General features: G+C 38.8%; 2 protein-coding genes across 2 annotated transcripts in view; both read right to left on the bottom strand.

The window, feature by feature from the left end:
- Positions 1 to 2308: 2308 nt before the first annotated feature.
- On the bottom strand, positions 2309 to 14581 carry LOC308078501 (urea transporter 1-like). The gene is made up of 10 exons (XM_080419689.1): positions 14540 to 14581; positions 13845 to 14003; positions 12807 to 12999; positions 12116 to 12244; positions 10541 to 10670; positions 8916 to 8981; positions 8318 to 8465; positions 5745 to 5879; positions 4731 to 4780; positions 2309 to 4271 (listed from the first exon to the last, which is right to left on the bottom strand). Exons 2-10 carry the CDS (start codon positions 13954 to 13956, stop codon positions 4002 to 4004), a joined length of 1233 nt encoding a protein of 410 aa, XP_080275815.1. The 5' UTR covers positions 13957 to 14003; positions 14540 to 14581; the 3' UTR covers positions 2309 to 4001.
- Positions 14582 to 17467: 2886 nt separating this feature from the next.
- The window catches only part of thbs4b (thrombospondin 4b), a 28653-nt gene continuing 22549 nt past the window's right edge, over positions 17468 to 23571 (bottom strand). The window contains exons 18-22 of the mRNA XM_080419623.1: positions 23290 to 23338; positions 22684 to 22880; positions 21103 to 21275; positions 19600 to 19739; positions 17468 to 18698 (exon numbers count right to left, since the gene is read on the bottom strand). Of these exons, the coding sequence (XP_080275749.1) occupies positions 18640 to 18698; positions 19600 to 19739; positions 21103 to 21275; positions 22684 to 22880; positions 23290 to 23338 (618 nt within the window). The 3' untranslated portion in view covers positions 17468 to 18639. The remainder of the gene's footprint in view (positions 18699 to 19599; positions 19740 to 21102; positions 21276 to 22683; positions 22881 to 23289; positions 23339 to 23571) is intronic.

Here is a 23571-nt window from a genome sequence, read left to right as displayed (position 1 = left end):
GAGATCGAGGCTAGGCATGTAGTGGATATAGTGGGATGTGTGATGCTTGTGTTTTCTGCCATGTAGTTGATTGATTTGGCCAGCGTTGGTAATGCAAGACATGAGTTACAAGAATATGTAGTTGTTACCTGATAACAAGTTGTTTAGAATTTGTTATTACATTTGTAATGTTTACATTATAATTGATTGGGATTCTGTAATATTTCAATATTTAATTATTAAGAATTGGTACAGTAAAACATCTTGGTAATAATCACAGATGGACTTGAGGAGGTGTGGTACAAGAATCAATGTATCAACCAATAACTCATACTAAATATCGACAACGTTTTAGAAACAGGATGCACATATAGGATTAATGTGGCCTATAGTCGCTGGCTTCTTTAGGGCTTGTTTTCATATAGCCCTGGTTGCTTATTTCTCTCGCAGAATATGGCAACACTGTTGAGGTGTCAGGTGAGTCACAGTGGATGTGACACTGACATCATCTTTCATCATGCCACATGACAACACCTCTCCAGGGTCCTAAAGGTCACACCTAAAGGTCACACTGTCCTGTTAACCAACCCAGGCTGTGGGAAGTGAAAAGTTCACCTTTTATCTACTACAGCAGGCCAAGGACCCCTTAAGACCCCCACCGCCTTTACTCTGTCATGAAATCAGATCATGTGGAAGTAAGCTTCATATGATTTAAGTGTTTATATAACGGGTATAGAGAGCATTTTATAGAAATGTGTTTAGAAGTTTCCAGAAGGAGGAACACGTTCTGTGAGTCAGTAGCAGAGAGTTGGTGTGTGAACCTGTTATTGTGTCCTCGCTGAAGCCTACAATTATCACACTTGTATATCTACTCGTGACTCTGAACTCTTTTTATTTATAAACACTAACATGATGTAACAAGGCTCACACTACAACTCTGTACTACTGACTCACAGAACATGTTCCTCCTTCTAGAAACGTCTGTTGTACAGCCATACTGCAGTCAGTGGTGGCTGCAGTAAAAACAGGCACAGCATAACTGTGACCTCATATATAGGTGTCTACCAGGGCTCTATACTCGGCCTGCTCCTTTTCCCTCTAAACCAAATCTCTTCACACGCGAGCCTGTGGATCTATTTTCGGGCCAATGTTCACCTAGTAAGACATGTTCCAAATGGAGATGCTGTGGGGCAGTGGTTCTCAAACTTTTTCATAACAGGGACCCCCAAATTGACACTTATTAGCCCGCGGACCCCCATTTCAAAGGATATGCTAGGGACCCCCATGAGAGAAGATTTTTACGGCTCTAGCAGTGATTCTCCACCATTTGAGTTTCAAGGACCCCAAGTTTGACATGCATTAAGCTACGGACCACCATTTAATGGCATTTCTATTTCTGGGACCCCAATTTATACTGTAAAATCTATGTTAATTTAACTCTGAGAGTGTACAAATGGAACCAAATGGACCATAGAGTCCATTTGGTTCCATTTGTACACTCTCTGAGTTACAGACCCATAAGTGTCCATTTGGTTCCTAACTATCCATCATTTAGCTGGGGACCCCCTGGAACTCCCTCAAGGACCCCTGGGGGTCCCCGGGCCCCACTTTGAGAACCAATGCTATAGGGTTTAAGTGGTTGGAGGGTTCCTCAAAGAACAATACAAAAAATGCTTCTTTGAGGAACCATTTCTGGCTCCTCGAAAAACCTTCACAAAACAAAAAGGTTCTCTATAGAATCATATGAGGAACATAAAAAGCCATTCACCAAATAAAACAACCATTTATCTTCCACATTTAATTAGCAAGCTCCTTCTCGCCTTGTGTTGCATTAGTAATCGTCTTCCAGCCTCCCACACATGATGGCATGACGAGTGTGACTGTGAATGTCACTGTGTCACTGTGGCTGTCACAATGTTCCATGTTAAAACACACACACGCACATGCACGCACATGCACGCACATGCATGCGTACACATAGAGTACAGTGTCTAACCCACAGTGGTGGAAGAAGTACTCCATTTTTTACCAGAGTAAAAGTAACAATACCACAATGTAGAAACACTCGAGTATAAGTCTGGTATTCAGAATTTACTTTAGTAAAGTACAAAAGTATCAAAATATACTTAAAGTACCAAAAGTAAATGTACTCATTATGCAGAATGTCCCATTTCAAGTTTTCAAAATGTATAAAAATCTTTTGAAAATATCAGATCTACAAGCTCACAACGCGTTGTGACGCATTGTGAGCTTGTAGATCAGCTATTTTCAAATAGCCGAAATATATATATATAGAGCGTTAAGAGGTTAATGTATGTTTAGTATTAAGAATCTAAATCTAAAAAGTAACTAGTAAGTTTTGGTTTTCAAATAATTGTAGTAAAAGTAAAAGTACAATATTTTCCTCAGAGATGTAGTGGGGTAGAAGTACAAGTATCGAAAATTGGAAATACTCCACAAAAATACCTCAAAATGTTAGGTATTTTAGTTACTTTAGACCACTGTGTACATTTTTTAGCCTGGCATGTGTTTAACTTAGCATTGTCCAGTGTCAGCCTGGACAACCAGCTGTCCCTTATACTTAGTTACCCTAAGTGTCATTGTCATTTTATATCTGGTACAGATACTACTGTGTCAGCCTTGTTTTGACGTGTTGTTAAATAACAATGTTACTTGTTGTTATACAAAAACCTCTTCTCCTTTGATGGAAATCCTGTATAGGGATTCTAAGTTAGAATAGCTAAACTGAATGTATGTGGTTCTGGATCTCTCCCCTTAAAGACAGTGGTATAGTCATTTTACAATCAATTTAAAAAAAAAAGGTTAAAAGCTTGTTAATCCAAGCTATTGCTAGCATTGGTAGCATGCATAAAATGAAACAATAAGCAGGGTTTCCTCATAAAATTAAAGATGATATATATATATATACATATGATAGCACATAATTCAAAATATGTGTTTGGAATCCTTTTTAACCACATTAATCGTAGGAGCCCTTTTCTGGGAACATTCAGCGACAATTGTGACACGCTGTGAGATTTGGTGTGGAGGGAGAAAAAAATACAGGGGCCTAGTATGGACCCCTGGGGGACTCCGGTCAATTAAATAGTTATATAGTGGTTATGGTTGAATTTAGGGCTACAATACAACCAAAGGCAGCACTATTATCTTCCCTTAGCAATACTGCCCTCTGCTGTCCACATCATTATTCTGGGTCATGGAAATGCACTGTAATACTGTAAAGGAGAATTCAATAACAAAGAAACACATATTAATGTTTACACAATGCAAAATGAAATTGCTGGGATGTATTGCAAACAGACACAACTGCCCAACTCAACTGCTACTTGCACATGTGGTGTTTGATCTTCATTCTCCTTAGCCGTAGATTAAGACTCATGTATTTGATCGATTCTGACATTTTCAATCTACGAGTTTTAACGACCACCCCCTCCAGATTCCACTGCATTGTCACCTCCAAAGCCCGTATTTCTCCAAACATGTACAAATGCAGAATATAAGGTGCTTACCCGCGTGCCCCTAATGTTAAGTAACACCACGGTGTAGTTGTGCAATGCATTAGTCCATATTTTTCAATAAAGAAGTGTTTTAATCCCGTCTGTGGCCGATTCTGTTGGAAATTCCCAATGGGCGGTAGTGACGTAGCGCTTCCGGAATTACGCTCAATGTAAACAGGAAGTAAACGAGCGGGGAAAAGACAGACGGGATTAAAACACTTATTTATTGAAACATATGGACTATTACATTGCACAACTAACCCGTAGGGCGAGTGAACATTTGGGGCACAAGGGTAAGCACCTTATATTTTGCATTTGTACATGTCTGGAGAACTACGGGCTTTGGAGCTGACAATCCAGTGGAAACTGGGGGGGTGGTCGCTAAAATTGAAAATGTCAGAATCGATTAAATACATCTACGAGAGTCGCTGTCTGAAAGGCATTGAAGCTGTTTTTTTGCATTGTTTAGTGGTCTCCATCCTCTATTGTTTTTTTGATGCTATATTAACACATTTTGCTGGGGACCTCTGGAGTCCCTTCAACAAGGACCCCTGCTGGGACCTCGACACTTTGAGAACCACTGCAGTAGATCTGCTGAGGAGGACCTTGTTTAGACCTCTCAGAGTCTCTCAGTTCTCTGTAGTGCCTCAGGTTCTTCTCAGGGTAGGAGACCACTGACAGAGGCAGTCTGCAGAGGGCCGGCGTTTCAGTGGAGAGGAGGAGGAAGATGAGGGTTGACAGGCAGAAAGGCCAGGTGCATGCTGGTAACCCCACCTGGAAGAAGAGGAGGAACGTGCTGACTGAGGCATTGTGGGGGGTATGTGAGCAGCAGTGGTGGAAAGTAACTAAGTACATTTACTTAAGTAAAGTACAAATACCTCAAAATTGTACTTCAGTACAGTACTTGAGCATTTCCAATTTTCAGTACTTTTACTTCTACTTCACTACATCTCAGAGGCAAATATTGTACTTTTACTCGACTGCATTTATTTGAAAACTTTAGTTACTATAGTTACTTTGTAGATTTTGATTATTATTACAAAACCACTTATATACATTTCGGCCTTTTGAAAATAGCCAATCAACAAGCTCACAATGCGTCGCAATGCGACTCATTGTGAGCTTGTAGATCTGCTATTTTCAAATGATTTGTATACATTTTATACATTTGAAAACGTTGTGAAATGAGACATTCTGCATAATGAGAGCAAACCTTTTTTTTTTTAAACTTACGGTGGCCATGAGATTTGAAATAGCTGCAGTCATATAAGCACAGAAAAACGCTGTAAAGAATCACATTTGTTTTTGTTAATAAAATAAAAACCATGAGCTTGTACACAAGTTAAAGGAACAGTTCAACCAATACTCATTATAATATTACACAATTACTGAACAATTTAGAAACATGCCTACAAATGACATCATCGGCAGGGATTCTAAGCTAACTGAAACTTTATTTTCCTGGAAAATTGGCACAATAAAATGCTGTAGAAGCCTTTGTTCTTGCATCCATAGAGTACAGAAGTCCTGACGTCACTCGTTCATCCCCTGGTTCGTAAAGTCATTTCTCTATGGAGAATAACATCGGGTCATCTTAGAATCGTCTCATATAAGAATTGTGGTCCAAAAATAAACAAACTGTCTCGGCGATATTGTCAGGGAGGAGGTTCTGTATCGTTTATGATAGTCAGTCACTTATATTTGATACAGTTTGTTTCTGGCGAAAATTTAACTAATTTGGCGGAAGTAACATTATCGTTTTCTCACCGTCAGTTGATGCTTCATATGCATAAGAGTCAAACCGCCGGGATCATTTGTTTATTTTTGGAACACAGTTCTTATTTGACGCGATATTAAACACGTCTATAGGAATTCAGAAGGGGGGGGGGGACGCAAACCAGGTAGGATGCGTAAATTACGTCAGACTTCGGTGCTCTATAAACCAAAAAGAACGTTTTTTGAAATGACCACTGATAATGTCAAAGGCACATTTTTGAACCATCCACAGTCTACAGTGGTCCCTTTTCCACCAAAAGAACTCTGGTTCTAGAACTGGTTCCGGTTCTAGATTCTCAGCCTTAAAGGAGTAGTTCACCCAATATTTTGCAAGTGAGACACAGAGCATATACAATAGATAGAAATGACTCTGTCCTATTAGTGAGCATTAGAGAGGTCCATATATGAAGATAATGTTGAACAATGGTAAAATGTTCTTTTAATATAATATTTATTATTCTTTAGTCTTACCACAGGTTAGAGCCAGTAGGTGGGCCTGCCAAGTCAAAGCATAAAACATCCCTCCGATGGCAGCACAGGACAGAGCGCTGTTATATCCCCACAGCCCTGAGTAGATGTCTCCATGAGAGGCTGCTAGAGCCAGACCTACACAGAGAATATGAGCACAGACAGGACTGTTATATCCCCACATCCCTGAGTAGATGTCTCCATGAGAGGCTGCTAGAGCCAGACCTAAAACACAGCATATGAGCACAGACAGGACTGTTATATCCCCACAGCCCTGAGTAGATGTCTCCATGAGAGGCTGCTAGAGCCAGACCTACACAGAGAATATGAGCACAGACAGGACTGTTATATCCCCACAGCCCTGAGTAAATGTCCCCATGCGAGGCAGCTAAAGCCAGACCTACACAGAGAATATGAGCATGTAGGATTCTCTATGAAATAGTTGTCCAACAGGACAAAACACCCTCATGCATTCAGAATGCTCAAATACTGTGCAAATAGAATGTAAGAGGCTTAAAGGAGAATTCCGGACATTTTAAGTGTTATCTTTGATGTGTCGTTACTCACCTACCGACGTAAAAAGTGGCGTTGTTTTTTTCCAGAGATTCCCCTGTCGTCATTTTTTCAACCCCCTCCGTTGTCATAATGGGAGCGCGTGGCTTAGGGAAATTCGTCTATTATAACCGATGCAAAGTTATTTTTTTCTCTACTATACTCATTGTAGAGTCTCATGATAGTCAAACATGCGCTGAAAGTTCCTGAGAGGCTACCGTTAACGCCGAACGATTTAACACTGGTTGCTTGTTTCTCTACCTGGCAACACCAAGTTGCCAGGTTCTGGAAAGAAACAAGCAACCAGTGTTAAATCGTTCGGCGTTAGCGGTAGCCTCTCAGGAACTTTACGTCGGTAGGTGAGTAACGACACATCAAAGATAACACTTAAAATGTCCGGAATTCTCCTTTAAAGATTGAAAGATTGAAAATTCAATGGTTCATTTACAATAGACCGCCGAAGTCTGACGTCATTTACACATCCTTTGTTTGTCTACCTGGTTCGCAGTTTTCCACCCCCGTTCTGAATCCCATAGACGTATTTAATATCGCGTCAAATAAGAACTGTGTTCCAAAAATAAACAAATGACCCCGGCGTGTTGACTCTTATGGATATGAAGCATCAACTGACGGTGAGAAAACGCTAATGTTACTTCCGCCGAATTAGTTACATTTTCGCCAGAAACAGACTGTATCAAATATAAGTGACTGACTATCATAAACGATACAGAACCTCCTCCCTGACAATAACGCCGACACGCGGTGTTTATTTTTGGACCACAATTCTTATATGAGACGATTCTAAGATGACCCAATGTTATTCTCCATAGAGAAATTACTTCCGCAAACCTGGGGATGAACGAGTCACGTCAGGACTTCGGTGCTCTATTTGACCAATTTCAACCTTGCATTCCTATTTTGAGCATATAACGGAGATGTTAAAAAAAACGATTTCAACATTTTAAAAAAATAACACAATACTGTCATTCAACAAAGTATGAAATACTGTTCATTGTTAAAGGGATAGTTCACCCCCCAAATGACTTTTTTTCTATTGATTAGTCACCCCATGGAGACTTGAATTCATGGATATTGTTTTGTTTTTGTCTCATTCATAAACCAATAATTTGATGACCAGCGAACCAGTGGGCAGCGGCTCCGGTAGGAGACACAAAGGAGACTCTTTTTTGTCTCCTACCGGAACCACTGCCGGTCATCACATCTTTTTATTGTCTTAGGAATGCGACAAAAACAAAAACAATATCCATGAATTCAAGTCTCCATGGGGTGACTAATCGATAGAAAAAAGGGGTGAACTATCTCTTTAACCTTGCATATGATTTAAGTGTTTATATAAAGGGTATTAGAAAGCATTTTTTTGAAATGTGTTTAGAAGTTTCCAGAAGGAGGAACACGTTCTGTGAGTCAGTAGCAGAGAGTTGGTGTGTGAACCTGTTATTATGTCCTATAGCTGGAGCCTACAATTATCACACTTGTATATCTACTCGTGACTCTGAACCCTTTTTATTTATACACACTAACATGATGTAACACAAGCTCACACTACAACTCCGTACTACTGAATGTTCCTCCTTCTAGAAACGTCTGCTATACAGCCATAATGCAGTCAGGGGTGGAAATTTGAGGACCACTTCCGGTCATCAAATTATTGGCATAGGAATGCGACAAAAACAAAACAAATATGGATTCAAGTCTCCATGGGGTGACTAACTGATAGAAAAAAAGTCCTTTTGGGATTTACAGAAAATCCCCCACAAAAGGAAGACCTGACATTCACAATTTGACCAATTTCAACCCTGCATACCTATTTTGAGCATATAAGGGAGATGTTAAAAAAAAAAAATCAAAAATATAATCAAAGTATGCAATAGTGTTAAGTGTTAAGCCATGATAGTGCATCTTACCCTGGATGGTATAAATGAACCTGCTATCACAGCTTTGCAGACGTATTAGACATATTTGGAGTATGAATGAAGCAAAACCACATGAGGATTGTTTGTTACCAGATAATACTCCAACAGCAGAGCCCAGCAGGGCATGAAGGCAGATGGTTGGTGAGGAGATCAGTAGAGCCAGGAGAAACACACCTGCAGACCAGGGGTTGTCACATCCGTACACCTGACTGACCCCTACTGGCACTGCCAGGAACAGCTGCAAACGCACAAAGGACCCCCAAAATTATATGTATTGTATGTATGCGGACCCCCATCTCAAAATATTTCGTTCCAGGGACCCCCAGAAGCAAAGATTTGAGTTACAAATGTTACAAAAAATATATATATTCAAATATTTGCAAAATTTTTCATGATTTTTCAAAAATAGCTAAAGTATAAAATAATAGTTAAAGTGGTTAGAATCTAAAATGACAGATGCTTTCCCGGTCTTAATGGGTTAATTCAATTCAATACATTTCCCAGTGTTTAAAGCTTGCAATCCATAACTTATTTTAACCACTCTCCTGGCTCGTGTACTTGGTCCACTCCTTTTGCCCCTCTTTGTCAAACCTCTTTGGTATTATAGAAGTCTTTGTCTTTATTTGAAGTGAGAGATGTTATCTCGGGGTTAATTGAGATGGACTGATGGCATTTCTGTCACACATACCTGAGAGACATCAAGTCGTTCCATGGTGCTGTTGTGAAGCTGCGGGGGCGACTTTGTGATGAAAGGCTGGAAAAATCACATACTGTATGAGTTAAGTGCATGTGCGTACGTGCGTGCGTGTGCATGTGCAAGTGTGGATTTGTGTTCATATTTGAATTTGTGTTCATATTTGAACACAATCTGTTTACTGTAATTTTGTCTGTGTATCTGATGGCATTTATTTTTTTTAATAATTTTTTGGGGGCCTTTTATGTCTTTATAGATAGGACAGTAGACTGACAGGAATGGGGAGAGAGATGGGGAGTGAAATACAGAAAAGGTCGTCGGGATCGGGATTCGAAGAACCGCCCAGGCCCTGATGGCATTTAAGAGTAATGTTACTACCTGACTGACATAATCACATTGGTTTTTAACAAACTTTTCAAGACTTCATTGGAGATGGTATTAAAAAAAGGGGAAAAAATCTAAATTGAATTCAATATTCTTCAACATATACATAACATAGTGGAAGCATTTCATTTTGTGTGTTCACGCAATGCCATATACAGAACCATGTATGCATCAGTGGTGTAACGTAACTAAGAACATTTACTTAAGTACTGTACTTAAGTACACTTTTGAGGAATTTTTACTTTACTGCAGTATTTCCCATTTGCAACACTTTTACTTCTACTCCCCAACATCTCAGAGGCAAATATTGTACGTTTACTCCACTGCAATTATTTGACAGCCTTAGTTAGGCCTACTAGTTACTCTGCAGATTTAGATTATTATCACAAAACATACATTAACCACTTCAGCCCTGTATATCTTTCGGCCATTTGAAAATAGCCGATCTACAAGCTCACAATGCGTCGCATCGCGACGCATTGTGAGCTTGTAGATCTGCTATTTTCAAAAGATGTTTATACATTTGAAAACTTGAAATGGGACACTCTGCATAATGAGTACTTTCTACTTTTGGTACTTTAAGTACATTTTGATACCAATACTTTTGAACTTTTACTCAAGTAAATTTTGAATACCTAACTTTTACTTGTAACACATTGAGTGCCAAAAACGGTCCGGACCGTTTTTCATGATCCAAACGAGTTTATTTTATTTTTATTTTATTTTCCTTCACAGCACCAGGAGATATCATTTTTCGAAGATTTAGACTTTAATCCACTTCCTGGTTAACTTATGACTTCAAAAGCCTGTATCTCGGCTCCTGTGTACTTTTTTTTTTTACTATGTATTTTTGACTATTTTTGACTATTTTCAACTGGCTGCAACTATGGAACGGATTACCGAATGTTTTGAATTTCCCCCCCCCGATTGTACGAGACCTCTATGTGTGTAATGAGGGGATCACCGTGAGGACGGTGATCACTGAAAATATTTTGTGACTACTTGAAAAAGGTTCAAAAATGGTTCAAAATCCAGGCACTGACTGTACCCTGTTTTAAAAAACCCCTGGCACTCAATGTGGTAACAGAGTATTTCTTCATTGCAGTATTGACACTTTTACTTAAGTAAAACATGCGAGTACTTTTCCCACCACTGGAATGTATACATGCATGCACGTCGTGCGTTTGTGAGTGAGCGAGCATGCGTATATATATGACTATAATAACAGCTATTACCCCGGGAAAGTAGGGATGGTCGTGTCCTGTGGCCGCTAGATGAAGACACAGCAGAATGTTGAAGGGCAGGGTGAACACCGGGACGTCCCATTTGCTGCTGATTGAGGACAAGGCGCTGGAGACCACCGGACTGCAAAAACACACACAAACACAGGAAACAGGATATGGATTAGTGATTGGTGTGGGAAAACAAACCATTGTGCTTTGTTGCAATGAAATTAAGAGACTGGACTGTGTTTGTTTGTCTGTGTCGTGGTGGGGGATCAAGCTGTATTGAGAACAAAGATGTAGATGTGTATCTACACACATTATTGTTTACTCTCAGCCTTAAAGGAGTAGTTCACCCAAAGAAATTACTTCTTTTCTATTAATTACACGCCCCATGAAGCCTTTTTGTCACATTCCTAAGCCATTCATTTGATGACCGGGTCAACTCGGTCAGTAGGAGACTCAGTAGGCGTGTCATTAAAAAAAAATAATAATAATCTCCATGAATTCAAGGCTTCATGGGGTGTGTAATAGACAGAAAATAAGTATTTTTTTTTGTGGTGAACTACTCCTTTAACTCTTCTGAGTCCACTTTCAACCTGGCGTCCCTGTTGGGCATATAGAGCATCGCAGTTCCCGCCCCTTCCGGGTTCCACCGCAAAATACTCAATGCATTTTTCCCATTGACATTTCCAAAAATATTTATATCAATTAATTTAAGCCTAGAATCAAGCCATCCAGGGTCCTGGTGAATCATGACCATAAAACGTTTGATTTTGTTTTTTAAACGGCAAAACAAAGGGTATTTATTAAATATAGTATATCATATAATTAAATATAAAATAAAAAAAATCACAGAAAAAAACGTTTTATGGTCATGATTCACCAGGACCCTGGATGGCTTGATTCTAGGCTTAAATTAATTGATATAAATATTTTTGGAAATGTCAATGGGAAAAATGCATTGAGTTTTTCCTTCCGGCACCAGGAAAAACCAGGAAGTGGGCGGGAACTGCGATGCTCTATAGGCAAAGAATTTCCAAAAATGACAGAAGAAATAGCAAAATAAAATAGCTGCTACACTCGGCACCGTCGTATGGTTAAGTATAAAATATGATTTAAGAAGTTTTATATCCTGTATATCAGGGGTGTTCAAAGTTTTTCAGCCCAAGGACCCCTTAGCTGTGAGAGAGATGAAGCAGGGACCCCCCACCCATATTGTGTAGAATTGTGTTGCAGATTAAATTAAATAAGATCTTATTTCCCTCTACAAAAATAAAAAAATTGCCGATCTACAAGCACACAACGCCTCGTTGTGTGCTTGTAGATCTGCTATTTGTTGGCTATATGTTTCTCATTCCCCTCAGAACCCCCCTCCTATTACACACAAAGATTTGGAGGACCCCCTGTAGTAACTCTGAATATTATATTCTGTATAATTTTTTTTTTTCTTATACTCCGGGACAAAGTGAACCTTGACCTTGATCTGTTGACTGGACGATTTTCTTCTTCTTTTTTTGCATATCATCACTCAACACACAATAACAGATAGCTGATGAACACCTGAAGAGCGTACAGTATACTTACCATAACATGGACATGAACATATTGGGCAGTAAAAGCCACCAGTACCAATCTCCCTTGGCAGAGAAAACGGCCATCAGCATTCCAACCAGGGTTCCATTGTAGCCGTATAGACCAGCCTGTATGGCCCCCCTGAGTCGATACAACAGAAATAGTCAGTATGTTAGATGGTCCGACTCCTCACTAATGCTCATTGTAGATGCAGTGGTGGAAAAAGATGCAGTGGTGGAAAAAGTACTCAAATTTGTACTTAAGTAAAATTATCAATACTGCAATGTAGAAATACTCTGTTACAAGTAAAAGTCCGGAATTCAAAATGTACTTGAGTAATAGTACAAAAGTATTGGTATCAAAATGTACTTAAAGTACCAAAAGTAGAAAGTACTCATTATGCAGAATGTCTCATTTCACAAAGTTTTCAAATGTATAAAATGCATAAAAAACTTTTGAAAATAGCAGATCTACAAGCTCACAATGCGTCGCGATGTGACGCATTGTGAGCTTGTAGATTGGCTATTTTCAAATGGCCAAAATGTATATAGGGCTGAAGTGGGTAATGCATGTTTTGTAATAATAATCAAAATCTACAAAGTAACTAGTAACTAAAGTTTTCAAATAATTGTAGTGGAGTAAAAGTACAATATTTGCCTCTGAGATGTAGTGGAGTAGAAGTAAAACACGACACGACGGTTACCTGTCGTGTCCTAGCAGCACTACAGCAGACATGGTAGAGACCAGGGTCCCCAGCAGGCCGTTCAGACCCCACCAGGGGTTCTGCAGAAACAGGCCCACTGTGATGAGGAACCCACTGACAGGGTTGTTGACGAACATGACCTGAGCCACGCCCCGAAACACACAGTCCACGAGCTGGAGCACCACAGACTGTCCTGGAGAGGAATGATGCACCATGTGCTGGTGTCAGCTTATCAATAACCCAATTCCAACCGGGAACGCATCCGTGTAACCACTTTATCCATATTTTATACTTTGGCTATTCAAAAATAGTAGATCTACAAGCTCATAGCGCAAGCAAGAGTGCCGCGCTATGAACTTGTAGATTTGCTATTTTTGAAAAATCTTTAACATTTGGGCAAATATTTGAATATATATTCTCGGGGGAACAAAATATTGGGGGTCCGCGGCCAAAGATGATGAAGAAGATTGCTTTAAAAATATACATATTCAAAGATTTGCAAAAAATGTTCATGATTTTTCGAAAATAGCAGATCTATAAGCTCAGTATGAGCTGCTATTTTTGAATAGCCAATGATGACATCTAAAATGACAGATGCGTTCCCGGTCTTAATGGGTTAAATGGATAAATACATATCTGTGTCAATGATAGTTAACTTATGAAGGTTTATTGTCACTGTAGGTGAAATGACTATAAGATTTAAAAATAATCACTTTTTTAATACTCTTATACACTATCTTTGAAAATTCTGAATTTGTTTGACAATTATTCCCCCCCTTTTTTTTCTTTTTCTCTTTTCTTTACAATTCCCTCTTATAATGACATGGCCGTAGGGACACCAGGTTGTAAGTGGTTAAATCAAAATCTGCAATAATATTGGAGTAGTATTTGAAATAAAAATTCTGAATAATCTGAACTAAAACAAAACTTTTGTTATTTGAATCTAAATTAAGTGGTTAAATACCAGTCCTATAGGAGACATATTTGTGAATTGAACACACTGTAGTTAAACAGTGGAATAAATAGATGATCACTTACGTTGCATCCATTGTCCATACTCATGCATGTCTCCAGTACAGAAGCACATGGCTCTGCAGAGACCTGAGCGAACTTGAGGTTCCTTATGTGAAGGCTGTGTGATACGTTCCATGTTCTCATGTCAATACAGGCTCTTTATTCATGGATGGCTGCTCTGGTCTGCAAAACAAAGATAGATCACATAGTTTAAAATTGTATACACTTTAGACTATAGTCTTAAGTGCTACATTGCTACAGAGCGTTTGTTTGGTCACAGGGGTCTCTCCAGCTCTTTAGTAAACAGAATAAAGTACATTTTCAGGTAGGTGACACATTTTAAGATTTTAAGCCAATCAGGAGAGAGCACTGAAAATACATTTTCTGTTTAATAAAGAGCTGGAGAGACATGGAGACTCCTTTTACTGAACAAACACTCTATAGCAATGAGTACTATCAGAATATAGAGCTATTTAACACTTATTTTAACCAAAGTAAACACTAACCCTACCTTTTAATATAGCACAATGTTACTGCACCCACATCTTTATTTTAAACTTGAAGCATTAAATACCAATACACATAAGCATGACAACAAACAAGGTGCTATACAGTATATGTACTGTATGTAACTTTCCACCAATTGTCTCTGATTAATTATTTGGTAATGCATTTCATTGACAGTATGTAATAATATGTTTAAAACAACCGTACTGTACCTTTGAAACGTGACCCAGGAAAGAATGTTTCCCTCAGTCCATGAATAGTCCTTGGCAATATTTCGGAACAGGCTTCAATCCACTTCCAATCCACCCTCCTCCCCCTCTGTCACATGGGTTTATAAAGAAACAATTCACTACTTCCCTCCCTAATTGTTGAGGGAAACAGAGTCAGGGACACTTTATACGTACGTCATAAGATAGAAGTTTAATGCATGAGTTCATGAGGTACATTACACATTCTGGGTGGTGCTACAGTATGGTTCTCTGGGGAAATCAGGGAGAGAGCCTAGTTATGTATTACAAAGATAAGAGAGGAACTGCTTGTGTCACAGGAGCAAGCTGTACCCTAAACAGCAGATACCAGGCCTGTGCAAATGCAATGGCATCTTGACTCTATGATATTCAGGCAGCGGTGGATGCGACGCATTGTGAGCTTGTAGATCTGCAATTTTCAAAATATATTTATTTGAAAACTTGAAATGGGACATTCTGCAAAATGAGTAGTTTTACTTTTGGTACTTTAAGTATATGTTGATGATGCCAATACTTTTGTACTTTTACTCAAGTACATTTTGAATTCCGGACATTTACTTGTAACAGAGTATTTCTATATTGCAGTATTGATACTTTACTTTTTTTCCCCACCACTGCTATAAACAGAAGACAGTTGTTCAAAAAGTGGTTGAAGGATGAAGTGGGAATTATGAATTCATGCATTAAATATTAATTACATTCTGTCAAATACTGTAGAAACTCCAGGGTCACAAATGCAAATAATCTGTTGAGCCTTTGATGAAAGACTGCATGTGCATCATCAGGGAACGTTACATAATGTAATGCAATGCAACAATATTGTCTGATTAGAAGACTAGGCTTTGTTGAACACTCCGTAGAGAATGGTCAGAAAAGGCATTCTGCAGTCTGTTGTTTCTGCCTCTGTTCATGTTGCTAAGGATGTCGTTCTAATCATAGAATCTGATTGATTATTAATCCGTTCTATGGGAAGCTTCTAAGATAATGAAAATAATATGATTTTGTGTCAAATTCACAAGTAGTTTAGTTGTAATAAGTGTCATAATAACAAAGCAACCCATAAGGACCAGCCCACTGTACAGTACATGAAGTCATTCCTTAACCACTTAACGCTTATATAGTCTACTTCATTGTACACCGAATCATGGGTCATTGCCATCATGGGAATTGCACATTATTCTTGGGGATTAGCAGGAATCTGCTATTTTTCCCTTGGAGATGAACTTAAAATGTAAATAAATTGAAAAAATAAATAAAAATAAAATACCTTTGGACATATCAAGTCAGTGTAAGGCTGCATTATGGACCTTTCCACAAATTCAAACCCATCAGCTATCATCACCATTAATTGCTACCATACATATTTAAAATCAACCAAAGCATGACATTCTATGAACTTATCCCCTCCACTTGTAGGAGTAATAGAAACCTCTTAAGACTGGTAATCACCTATAATCCTTGCCCCTCTCCTTTAAACCCCTATTAGTCGACCAGATTCCCTAGTGCTCAGCACTAGGCCCCCTGCTGTTACTTTTCGCTCTACACTAAATATATTTGGCAAAAAAATAACACATCTACAAGCTTGTAGATCTGCAATTTTCACCCCCAGAATGGGGACGTTAGGGTTTAAGTGGTTAATGAACTCTGAGCATTTGTATGAAAGCATGTCTTGTACACTACAAGCTAATGAGGGATCAGAAAAGAGGATTGTTGTAAACCAGCCCAGCGTTACTGAGGATTATTGAGGATTTCCTGATTAATATAATATCCATTGCTCAGGCCATTCAGCGCCCAATTGAATGGTCTTTATTCATTGAGTGCTGTAGTTAGCCATGCCTCTCATACCATAAAAAATATAAAGAAAATAGTAATTTCATATTGATTGGTAATTTTCATGTAGTTACAGTAGGCTAGTTAGTACAGTACTGTATGTATGGACTGTATGTAGCCTACGTGTTTAATTGGTTTATTGTTCTCAGTCAAAGATTTGTGTCATATTTGTTTTTAGAATTGAGTTACTCAATGGATCTTTCTCTTTTTTCTTTCATCAAGAATTGTTATTTGAATTATTGCAAATCAAATATGCAAAAAAAATTTTTTTTATATAATATTCAGAATTATATGAGCTGAGTTTAAGCTGTGCTCAAACAATGACCCGTGTCCCCTTCAGTCAAACAGCTGAACAAATACAAGAGTGAACTTTATTCTGACTGGTGGTGTTACTGTACAACAAACGTTGATGTTGATTGTAAGATTTTATTTGACATCCATTAGTTGACAAGGTCACATTCCCAAGAAATAATGAATTAGATTTATTCAAATCCCTACATGTAGACTGAGACATGTGACATCATCAAACATAAACAATCTGTTTATAGGATCACATGAGAAGTTATTGATCACATTGTCTCTGTAGGGTGGAGGCCTTGTATGTCGCCGATCAAAACCATCACAAGCTCTTAATACTTTTCATTTGTTAAATATTTATAAAACCCACAGACAGACTTAAGCACTTTCAAACATGTTGGGCATGTTATTTAGAGACATTCAAACTTTTTCAGAAATAGCGAAAATAGCATACAAGTGTTGCGTTGTAGAGCTTGTAGATTTGCTATTTTCTCCATTGTTCTGCGAAACTCATGTGACATGATTTAAAATAGGACGTTAACTAGGCCATTTTGGTCTTGTTGTCATACTCAGGAGCGGGCCCTCGGGGCATCAACCACCTCCTGACTATGGACATGATAGCAAGATAGCTGATGCGTGAATATGATCAATATCATGTCACAGCATTTAATGAACATAAGTTAATGAACATAAAGCTTGTGATAGAGCAAAGGTAATGATGCATCTTATGTTTGGAGGGAAAAGGCACAGTAAGGAGGGGGGGGGCGATCACACTGGGGCGCGTGGCTAGAAACACGTTGCCAACTATGGTATGGCACACCTTGCACGCGCTCCTCTCTCGCGCTGCACGTCACGTCACATCTTCCTAACAGTTTTTAGACATGCATAAAAGTTTAAATATTCTCAACTTTTCAGCAAAAGGCAGGAGCTCGAGTCAAGTAACCTACAGCGGTAGCGGCAGGCAAAAAAAAAGCTTTCTGTGATCACAGCCCCTGTTTAGTCAAGACGTTTCTGAAGCGTCTGTGCCTCAGGTGATCGTCCCCTAAGGAATTACACAACACCTTGTGCGCTCAAGTTCTTTAAAGAAAGTATAAAAACAAGCCATGCTGATAGAAAAAAAGAAGCTTAATCGCTGACATTAAATAAACAGGTTCTAGTTCAAATAAAACTTGACACGACCTGGGTGTGAAAATGTCTTGGTTTTGAGTGTATTAACACATTGCAGTAGCCTACTCCACCACTAAGGGGACTCTTTACAATGGGTGTCTCCTTTATTTTCACCAGAACCTGTAGATAGTTATGCACAATTTTATCAAAGAATAAAGAAAAAGGTAAGATGGGCATTTTGTGATTTCCGGGGTCAACCATGTTAAACAATATATGCATTTATGGCATTGTGTGAAAACACCAAATTGTTCTACTTCAGTATGTTATGTAATGTTAATATTTCATATAATTTACCTTATTTATTTCTAAACAATTGTATTCTATCACATCTCCAATGGAGAAAAAAGTTGGTTATAAAACAAAGTGGATTTTAGGTCAGTCAGGTAGTAAGACTACTCATAACTGCCATACTATACACATAGAAAACTTACAGTACAAAGATTATGTTCAAATACACACACTATATAAAACAAGTGGGGTCCAGGGACCCCCGGGGGTCATTGAGGGGGTTCCAGGGGGTCCCAACACAATGAGGAACAGTCCCATTTAATTATTTTTGGCTATTCGAAAATAGCCGATCTACAATCTCACAAAATGTCACAAATTGGGGTCCACGGCCAAATATAATTTGGGGGTCGTTGCCATGAAAATGTTGATGAACACACAGTCTGATGAACTCAAATCCACAATTTCACACACGCACACACACACACACACACACACACACACACACACGCACACGCACACGCACGCACACACACACACACAGATTAGAGGGAGTCGACTCCGTGCTGGGTGCTGAACTCCTGGAAGTCCTCAGGGATGGTATCTATGGAGCACAAGAGGTCAGGGGTCAGGAGCAGCGGTGGAAAGTAACTATAAGTACATTTACTCAAGTACTACACAGGAACAATCTTGAGGTACTTTACCTGAGTATTTCCATTTGTTTATACTTTATATTTCTACTCCACTACATTTCCCATGGAGACTTGAATTAATGGATATTTGGATCCTAACTTCCTAAGTCAATAATTTTATGACCAGCGGACCAGTAGGCAGCGGTTCCGGTAGGAGATACAAAGGAGACTCTTTGTGTCTCCTACCGTAACCGCTGCCGGTCATGAAATTATTGGCCTTATGCGACAAAAACTAAAAAATCACACCCTGTGTGAAGTGGGCGGTGTCTTGCTAGCTAATCACAATACTGAATGGAGTCAACCAATCATGTAAAAAAAAAAAAATACATTTATTGAAACACTCTTTATGATGGAAGAAACCATAACTTAAAAAAAAACAAATGTATTGTTTTTTTTAAATATAAAAAAAAACTTTTTTGGTCTAAAAAAAACCAAAAAAAACCAAAAAACTTTTTTGGTCTAAAAAAAACAAATTTATTGTTTTTTTAAAGTTATGGTTTCTTATATAGGGCTATGCACATGTGTCATGTGACACTGGCCAATCACAGTCCTGAATAGACTGTGATTGGCCAATCACGGTGCAGGGTTAGGCGGGGTACATTTTTGGCCAATCACAGCGCAGGATTTGTTGTACAAATATCCAAACCTCACTTATAGGGGCGGTTTAACCGCCCAAAAATAGTCTCCGTGGGGTGACTAATCGATAGAAAAAAAGTCCTTTGGGTAGTGAACTATCCCTATAATCCGTGCAAATGCCTCGTATGAATTAACCAATGCAATTTCTCCCTCTCCATTCATAAAGACAGGCCGTACCGTTGCAGCGGTACTTCAAGTTGGACCAGATGATGTTTTCCTGTGAGAAACAGAACACTCCGAGTCGTCCTCCTCTCATGGTGGTGTCGATGGTCACGCCCGAGTCTGCTACCAACTCAGTTCCCTCATAGAATCGGGCCCTGAACAAAAAAACAACAACAGTCAGTGGTGTAAAGTAACTATAAAACGTAAGTATATAACTAAGTATATATATATATATATATATCTATATATATATAAATATATATATATCCCATTAAGACCTGGAACGCATCTGTGTCACTTTAGGCTATTCAAAAATAGCAGATCTACAAGCTCATAGCGCGGCACCGAGTGCCGCGCTATGAGCTTGTAGATCTGCTATTTTTGAAAAATCGTGAAAAAATATATTTTATTTTTTCAAAAAACTGTTAGGATTTAGATTTTTTTAAAGAATCGCCTCAGGTCTTAATGGGATATATATATATATTTATATATATATATATATATATATATATATATATATATATATATATATATATATATATATATATATATATATATATATATATATATATATATTTATATATATATATATATATATATATATATATATATATATATATATATATATATATATATATATACACACACATACATTAATTATATATAACTAATGTGACACAGACGCTGTCCCGGATTAAAAGGCGTATAGGTTACAACAGGTCTAAATGGCTAGAGTAGTAGTACTATATCTATATATATATGGCAACAATAAAATTATTATTATTTCTTTATACAAATTAGATTTTTTTTCTTTCAGAAAAATAGGATTTAGAAGGCGTTGTTAGAACTTGCCTCATGTCTAAATGGGTGTTATGATGACCCTAGAGTCATATATGTATTTTCCTGTGTGTATGTCTTTTTCCCTCATTGGTGGATGGGTGATTGAGTGGTGCTGATTGAGTACCAGCTGGTGTGTGAGTGGGGTGGGTGGTGTCTGATGCTGGTGATTGGCTCCTGACCAGGCTGTGATCTATAAAGCTGTCTGTCACCTATAACTGATATCTTTCTCCTTGACAGCCTCAAACTACACTGACCATGTGTTTGCCAGTGCTTTTAGGTTTGTTATAGCTCTGGCCCATAGTGTTAGACGGAGTTCTCCTTAACGCTATGGTACTTTCGATCCTTTCCCCTCACACCCACTGTAGCACAGGCTGCACAGGCTCTCGTCTTTAGTAAATAAATAAAAAATACACTTTTGCTACTCCCCAAAACAAAGACTGTTTTATGGAGTTGAAAGCCTATTCTACTTAGTGGGTACACTTGGAGCCCCCCACCTCACGTCTAAAATACACTTTTTGGCCACAAATGCGTCCCGACCCACTGTTTGGGAAATAGTGTTCTATAGTCCATACAGTGGATCTAGATTCCCCCCAGACGTATCATCAGGCTGGCTAGTTGAGACTATAGAAAGGATCATGTGATGAATAACTATAACTCTTAACATGTGAATCCTCTCACCTGATGTATCCAACCTGTGGGCGGTGCTGCAGGTACCAGCGGTAGGACACCTTGTCCTTCCAGCCCACGTTTCTGGGGTCCTTCCACAGCAGACGCACCTGGTCCGTGGTGTCTCCGGTGTGCCACAGAGAGTTCCTCAGGTGTTCCCCTGGACCGGAGCGGGACTTCACAGCCTGGACAATGTGAGGGGGCGGTAAGAACATATTATGAGGAAAATGATGTATATAATCTGGCCAATGCCAGGCTAGTATAACATTGGTGGAAAGTAACTAAGTACATTTACTCAAGTACTGTACTTAAGTACAATTTTGAGGTATTTGTACTTTACTTGAGTATTTCCAATTTCCAATACTTTTACTTCTACTCCACTACATCTCAGAGGCAAATATTGTACTTTTACTCCACTACAATTATTTGAAAACTTTAGTTACTAGTTACTTTTCAGATATAAACTATGATATAATGAAACATACATTAACCACTTTAGCCCTATTTTATACATAGGCTATTTGAAAATAGCAGATCTACAAGCTCACAACGCGTCGCATCGCGACGCGTTGTGAGCTTGTAGATCGGCTATTTTCAAATATTTTGTACTTTTAGTTTTGGTACTTTAAGTACATTTTGATGCCAATACTTTTGTACTTTTACTCAAGTAAATTTTTAATTTTGGATTTTTACTTGTAACAGAGTATTTTTATATTGCAGTATTGGTACTTTTACTTAAGTACAGAATTTGAGTACTTTTTCCACCACTGCATATAATATGAAAAGACCAGAGATGCTACGTAGGAGGTGTGTATTAATATATTATATATTTATTTACCATTTATTAACCACTTTCAGCCTGGAGTCACCATGCACACATTTTCAAAACTTTCAAATTTCCTTCTAAATCCCAATTTTCAAAAATTGCAAAAAATTGGCCAAGGCTATAATGTTGCTCAGGAAAGTAAAGTCTGGAGCTCTCTGTTGAAACTGTTGCCCCCACAACCCGACTCCGGATAAGCGGTTGAAGATGGATGGCCAAAGATCCTTGTCGGATCACGTCACGTTGTGAGCTTGTAGATCTGCAACTTTCGCTATTTGCCATCCGGCAAACTATACAGGGCTTAAAATGTTTAATAAAGTGGCGTGATGTCAAGGAGACTTTAAGACCTAGAACGTGTCACTTTTTCATTTGAGCTAAAAAGCATTATTTTACACTTTGGCTATTCAAAAATAGCAGATATACAAGCTCATAGCACGGCACCGAGTGCCGCGCTATGAGCTTGTAGATCTGCTATTTTTGAGAAATCGTGAAAATGTGTGCAAATCTTTGAATATATATATTTTTTAAAGCAAACATTTGTAACTCAAATATTTGCTTCTGGGGGTCCCTGGAACAAAATATTTTGAGATGGGGGTCCGCAGCCAAATACATATACATTTTGGGGTCCTTGACATGAAAAAGTTTGAGCACCACTGACATAGCAACATCGTTTTTTTCAAAAAACAGTTAGGATTTAAGAGACATTTTGTAGGAGCGGCCTCAGGTCTTAAAGGGTTAAATCTCAATCAGGAGATGAGTTGGACCCTCACCTTGAGCTGGATGCCGGGCTCGGCCACGGCTCTGAAGGGCGTGGCCTGCCAGTAGGTCTGCTCCGTCTGCTTCCACATCACCACGTAGAAGGAGGAGGAGTCCTGGTACCCGAAGATGAAGCCCGCGTAGTCGTCGTCCGTCACCGTGTTCACGTGGAAGGTTCCTTCAAAGTCCACTCCGCTGAAAGCAGTGTAACCTATGGTAAGGAAGACAAACGTCTTCAGCATCCTATTATGTTCCAATGCGTTGGGCACAAGCTATTTATCTGAGTGATTGATATTCAACTGTCTTTACTTGCACAAGACACTGAGGTATATAAGGCCCAGAGGTATCCTCTGGGCCCTATATATTTTCGCCGGTACCTTACCCATTATCCCTAAACTAGTTTGCCATTTTTTTACCATTTTTAAAAACATTTTCAAATAGCGCAACTAGCCGATCTACATCGACACGTTGTGAGCTTGTAGCCTCTTTCTTTTTTCAGTATGCACTTATTTATATAATAACTGCAGTTTGTGGGTATACAACAAATCATTTCACACGCTCTTTTACACTTGTAAACTATGTGACAAACACATTGACGTTCAAGTTGATGATGGTCTTACCAACAGCAAGTCCTGGGTCGCTGTTCATGGTCTGAACGATCTCCATTCCCTATGAGAGGAAAACGGATGTTTTCACTGTTAAATACAAGTCATCTTCAGGTTCTAGGTTGGATACATAGTATACAAACAGTGAATCCTGCTGATATGCATCAAATCTTACATGGGTTCCTCAGAATTACTACACGGGTCCGCCAAATGTTTGTGTGACGGGGAACATTAGCGGGAAATTGCCGATCTACAAGCTCACAACGCCTTGCACTGCGAGGCGTTTTGAGCTTGTAG

The sequence above is a fragment of the Gymnoscopelus braueri genome, assembly GCF_963280865.1.
Source record: "Gymnoscopelus braueri genome assembly, chromosome: 22".
NCBI lineage: Eukaryota > Metazoa > Chordata > Actinopteri > Myctophiformes > Myctophidae > Gymnoscopelus > Gymnoscopelus braueri.
The sequence above is the reverse complement of the archived record's forward strand: the minus strand, read 5'-3'. Positions and strand labels throughout refer to the sequence as shown.

Excerpts from the sequence above, each read along its gene's own strand:
- LOC308078501 (XM_080419689.1), bottom strand. The coding sequence starts at position 13,956 with ATGGAACGTATCACACAGCCTTCACATAAGGAACCTCAAGTTCGCTCA. Across the intron at positions 10,671-12,115 it reads ATGTTCATGTCCATGTTATG|TCCGGTGGTCTCCAGCGCCT; the intron begins GTAAGTATACTG and ends GTGTTTTTGCAG. Across the intron at positions 8,982-10,540 it reads ACCATCCCTACTTTCCCGGG|CCTTTCATCACAAAGTCGCC; the intron begins GTAATAGCTGTT and ends TGATTTTTCCAG.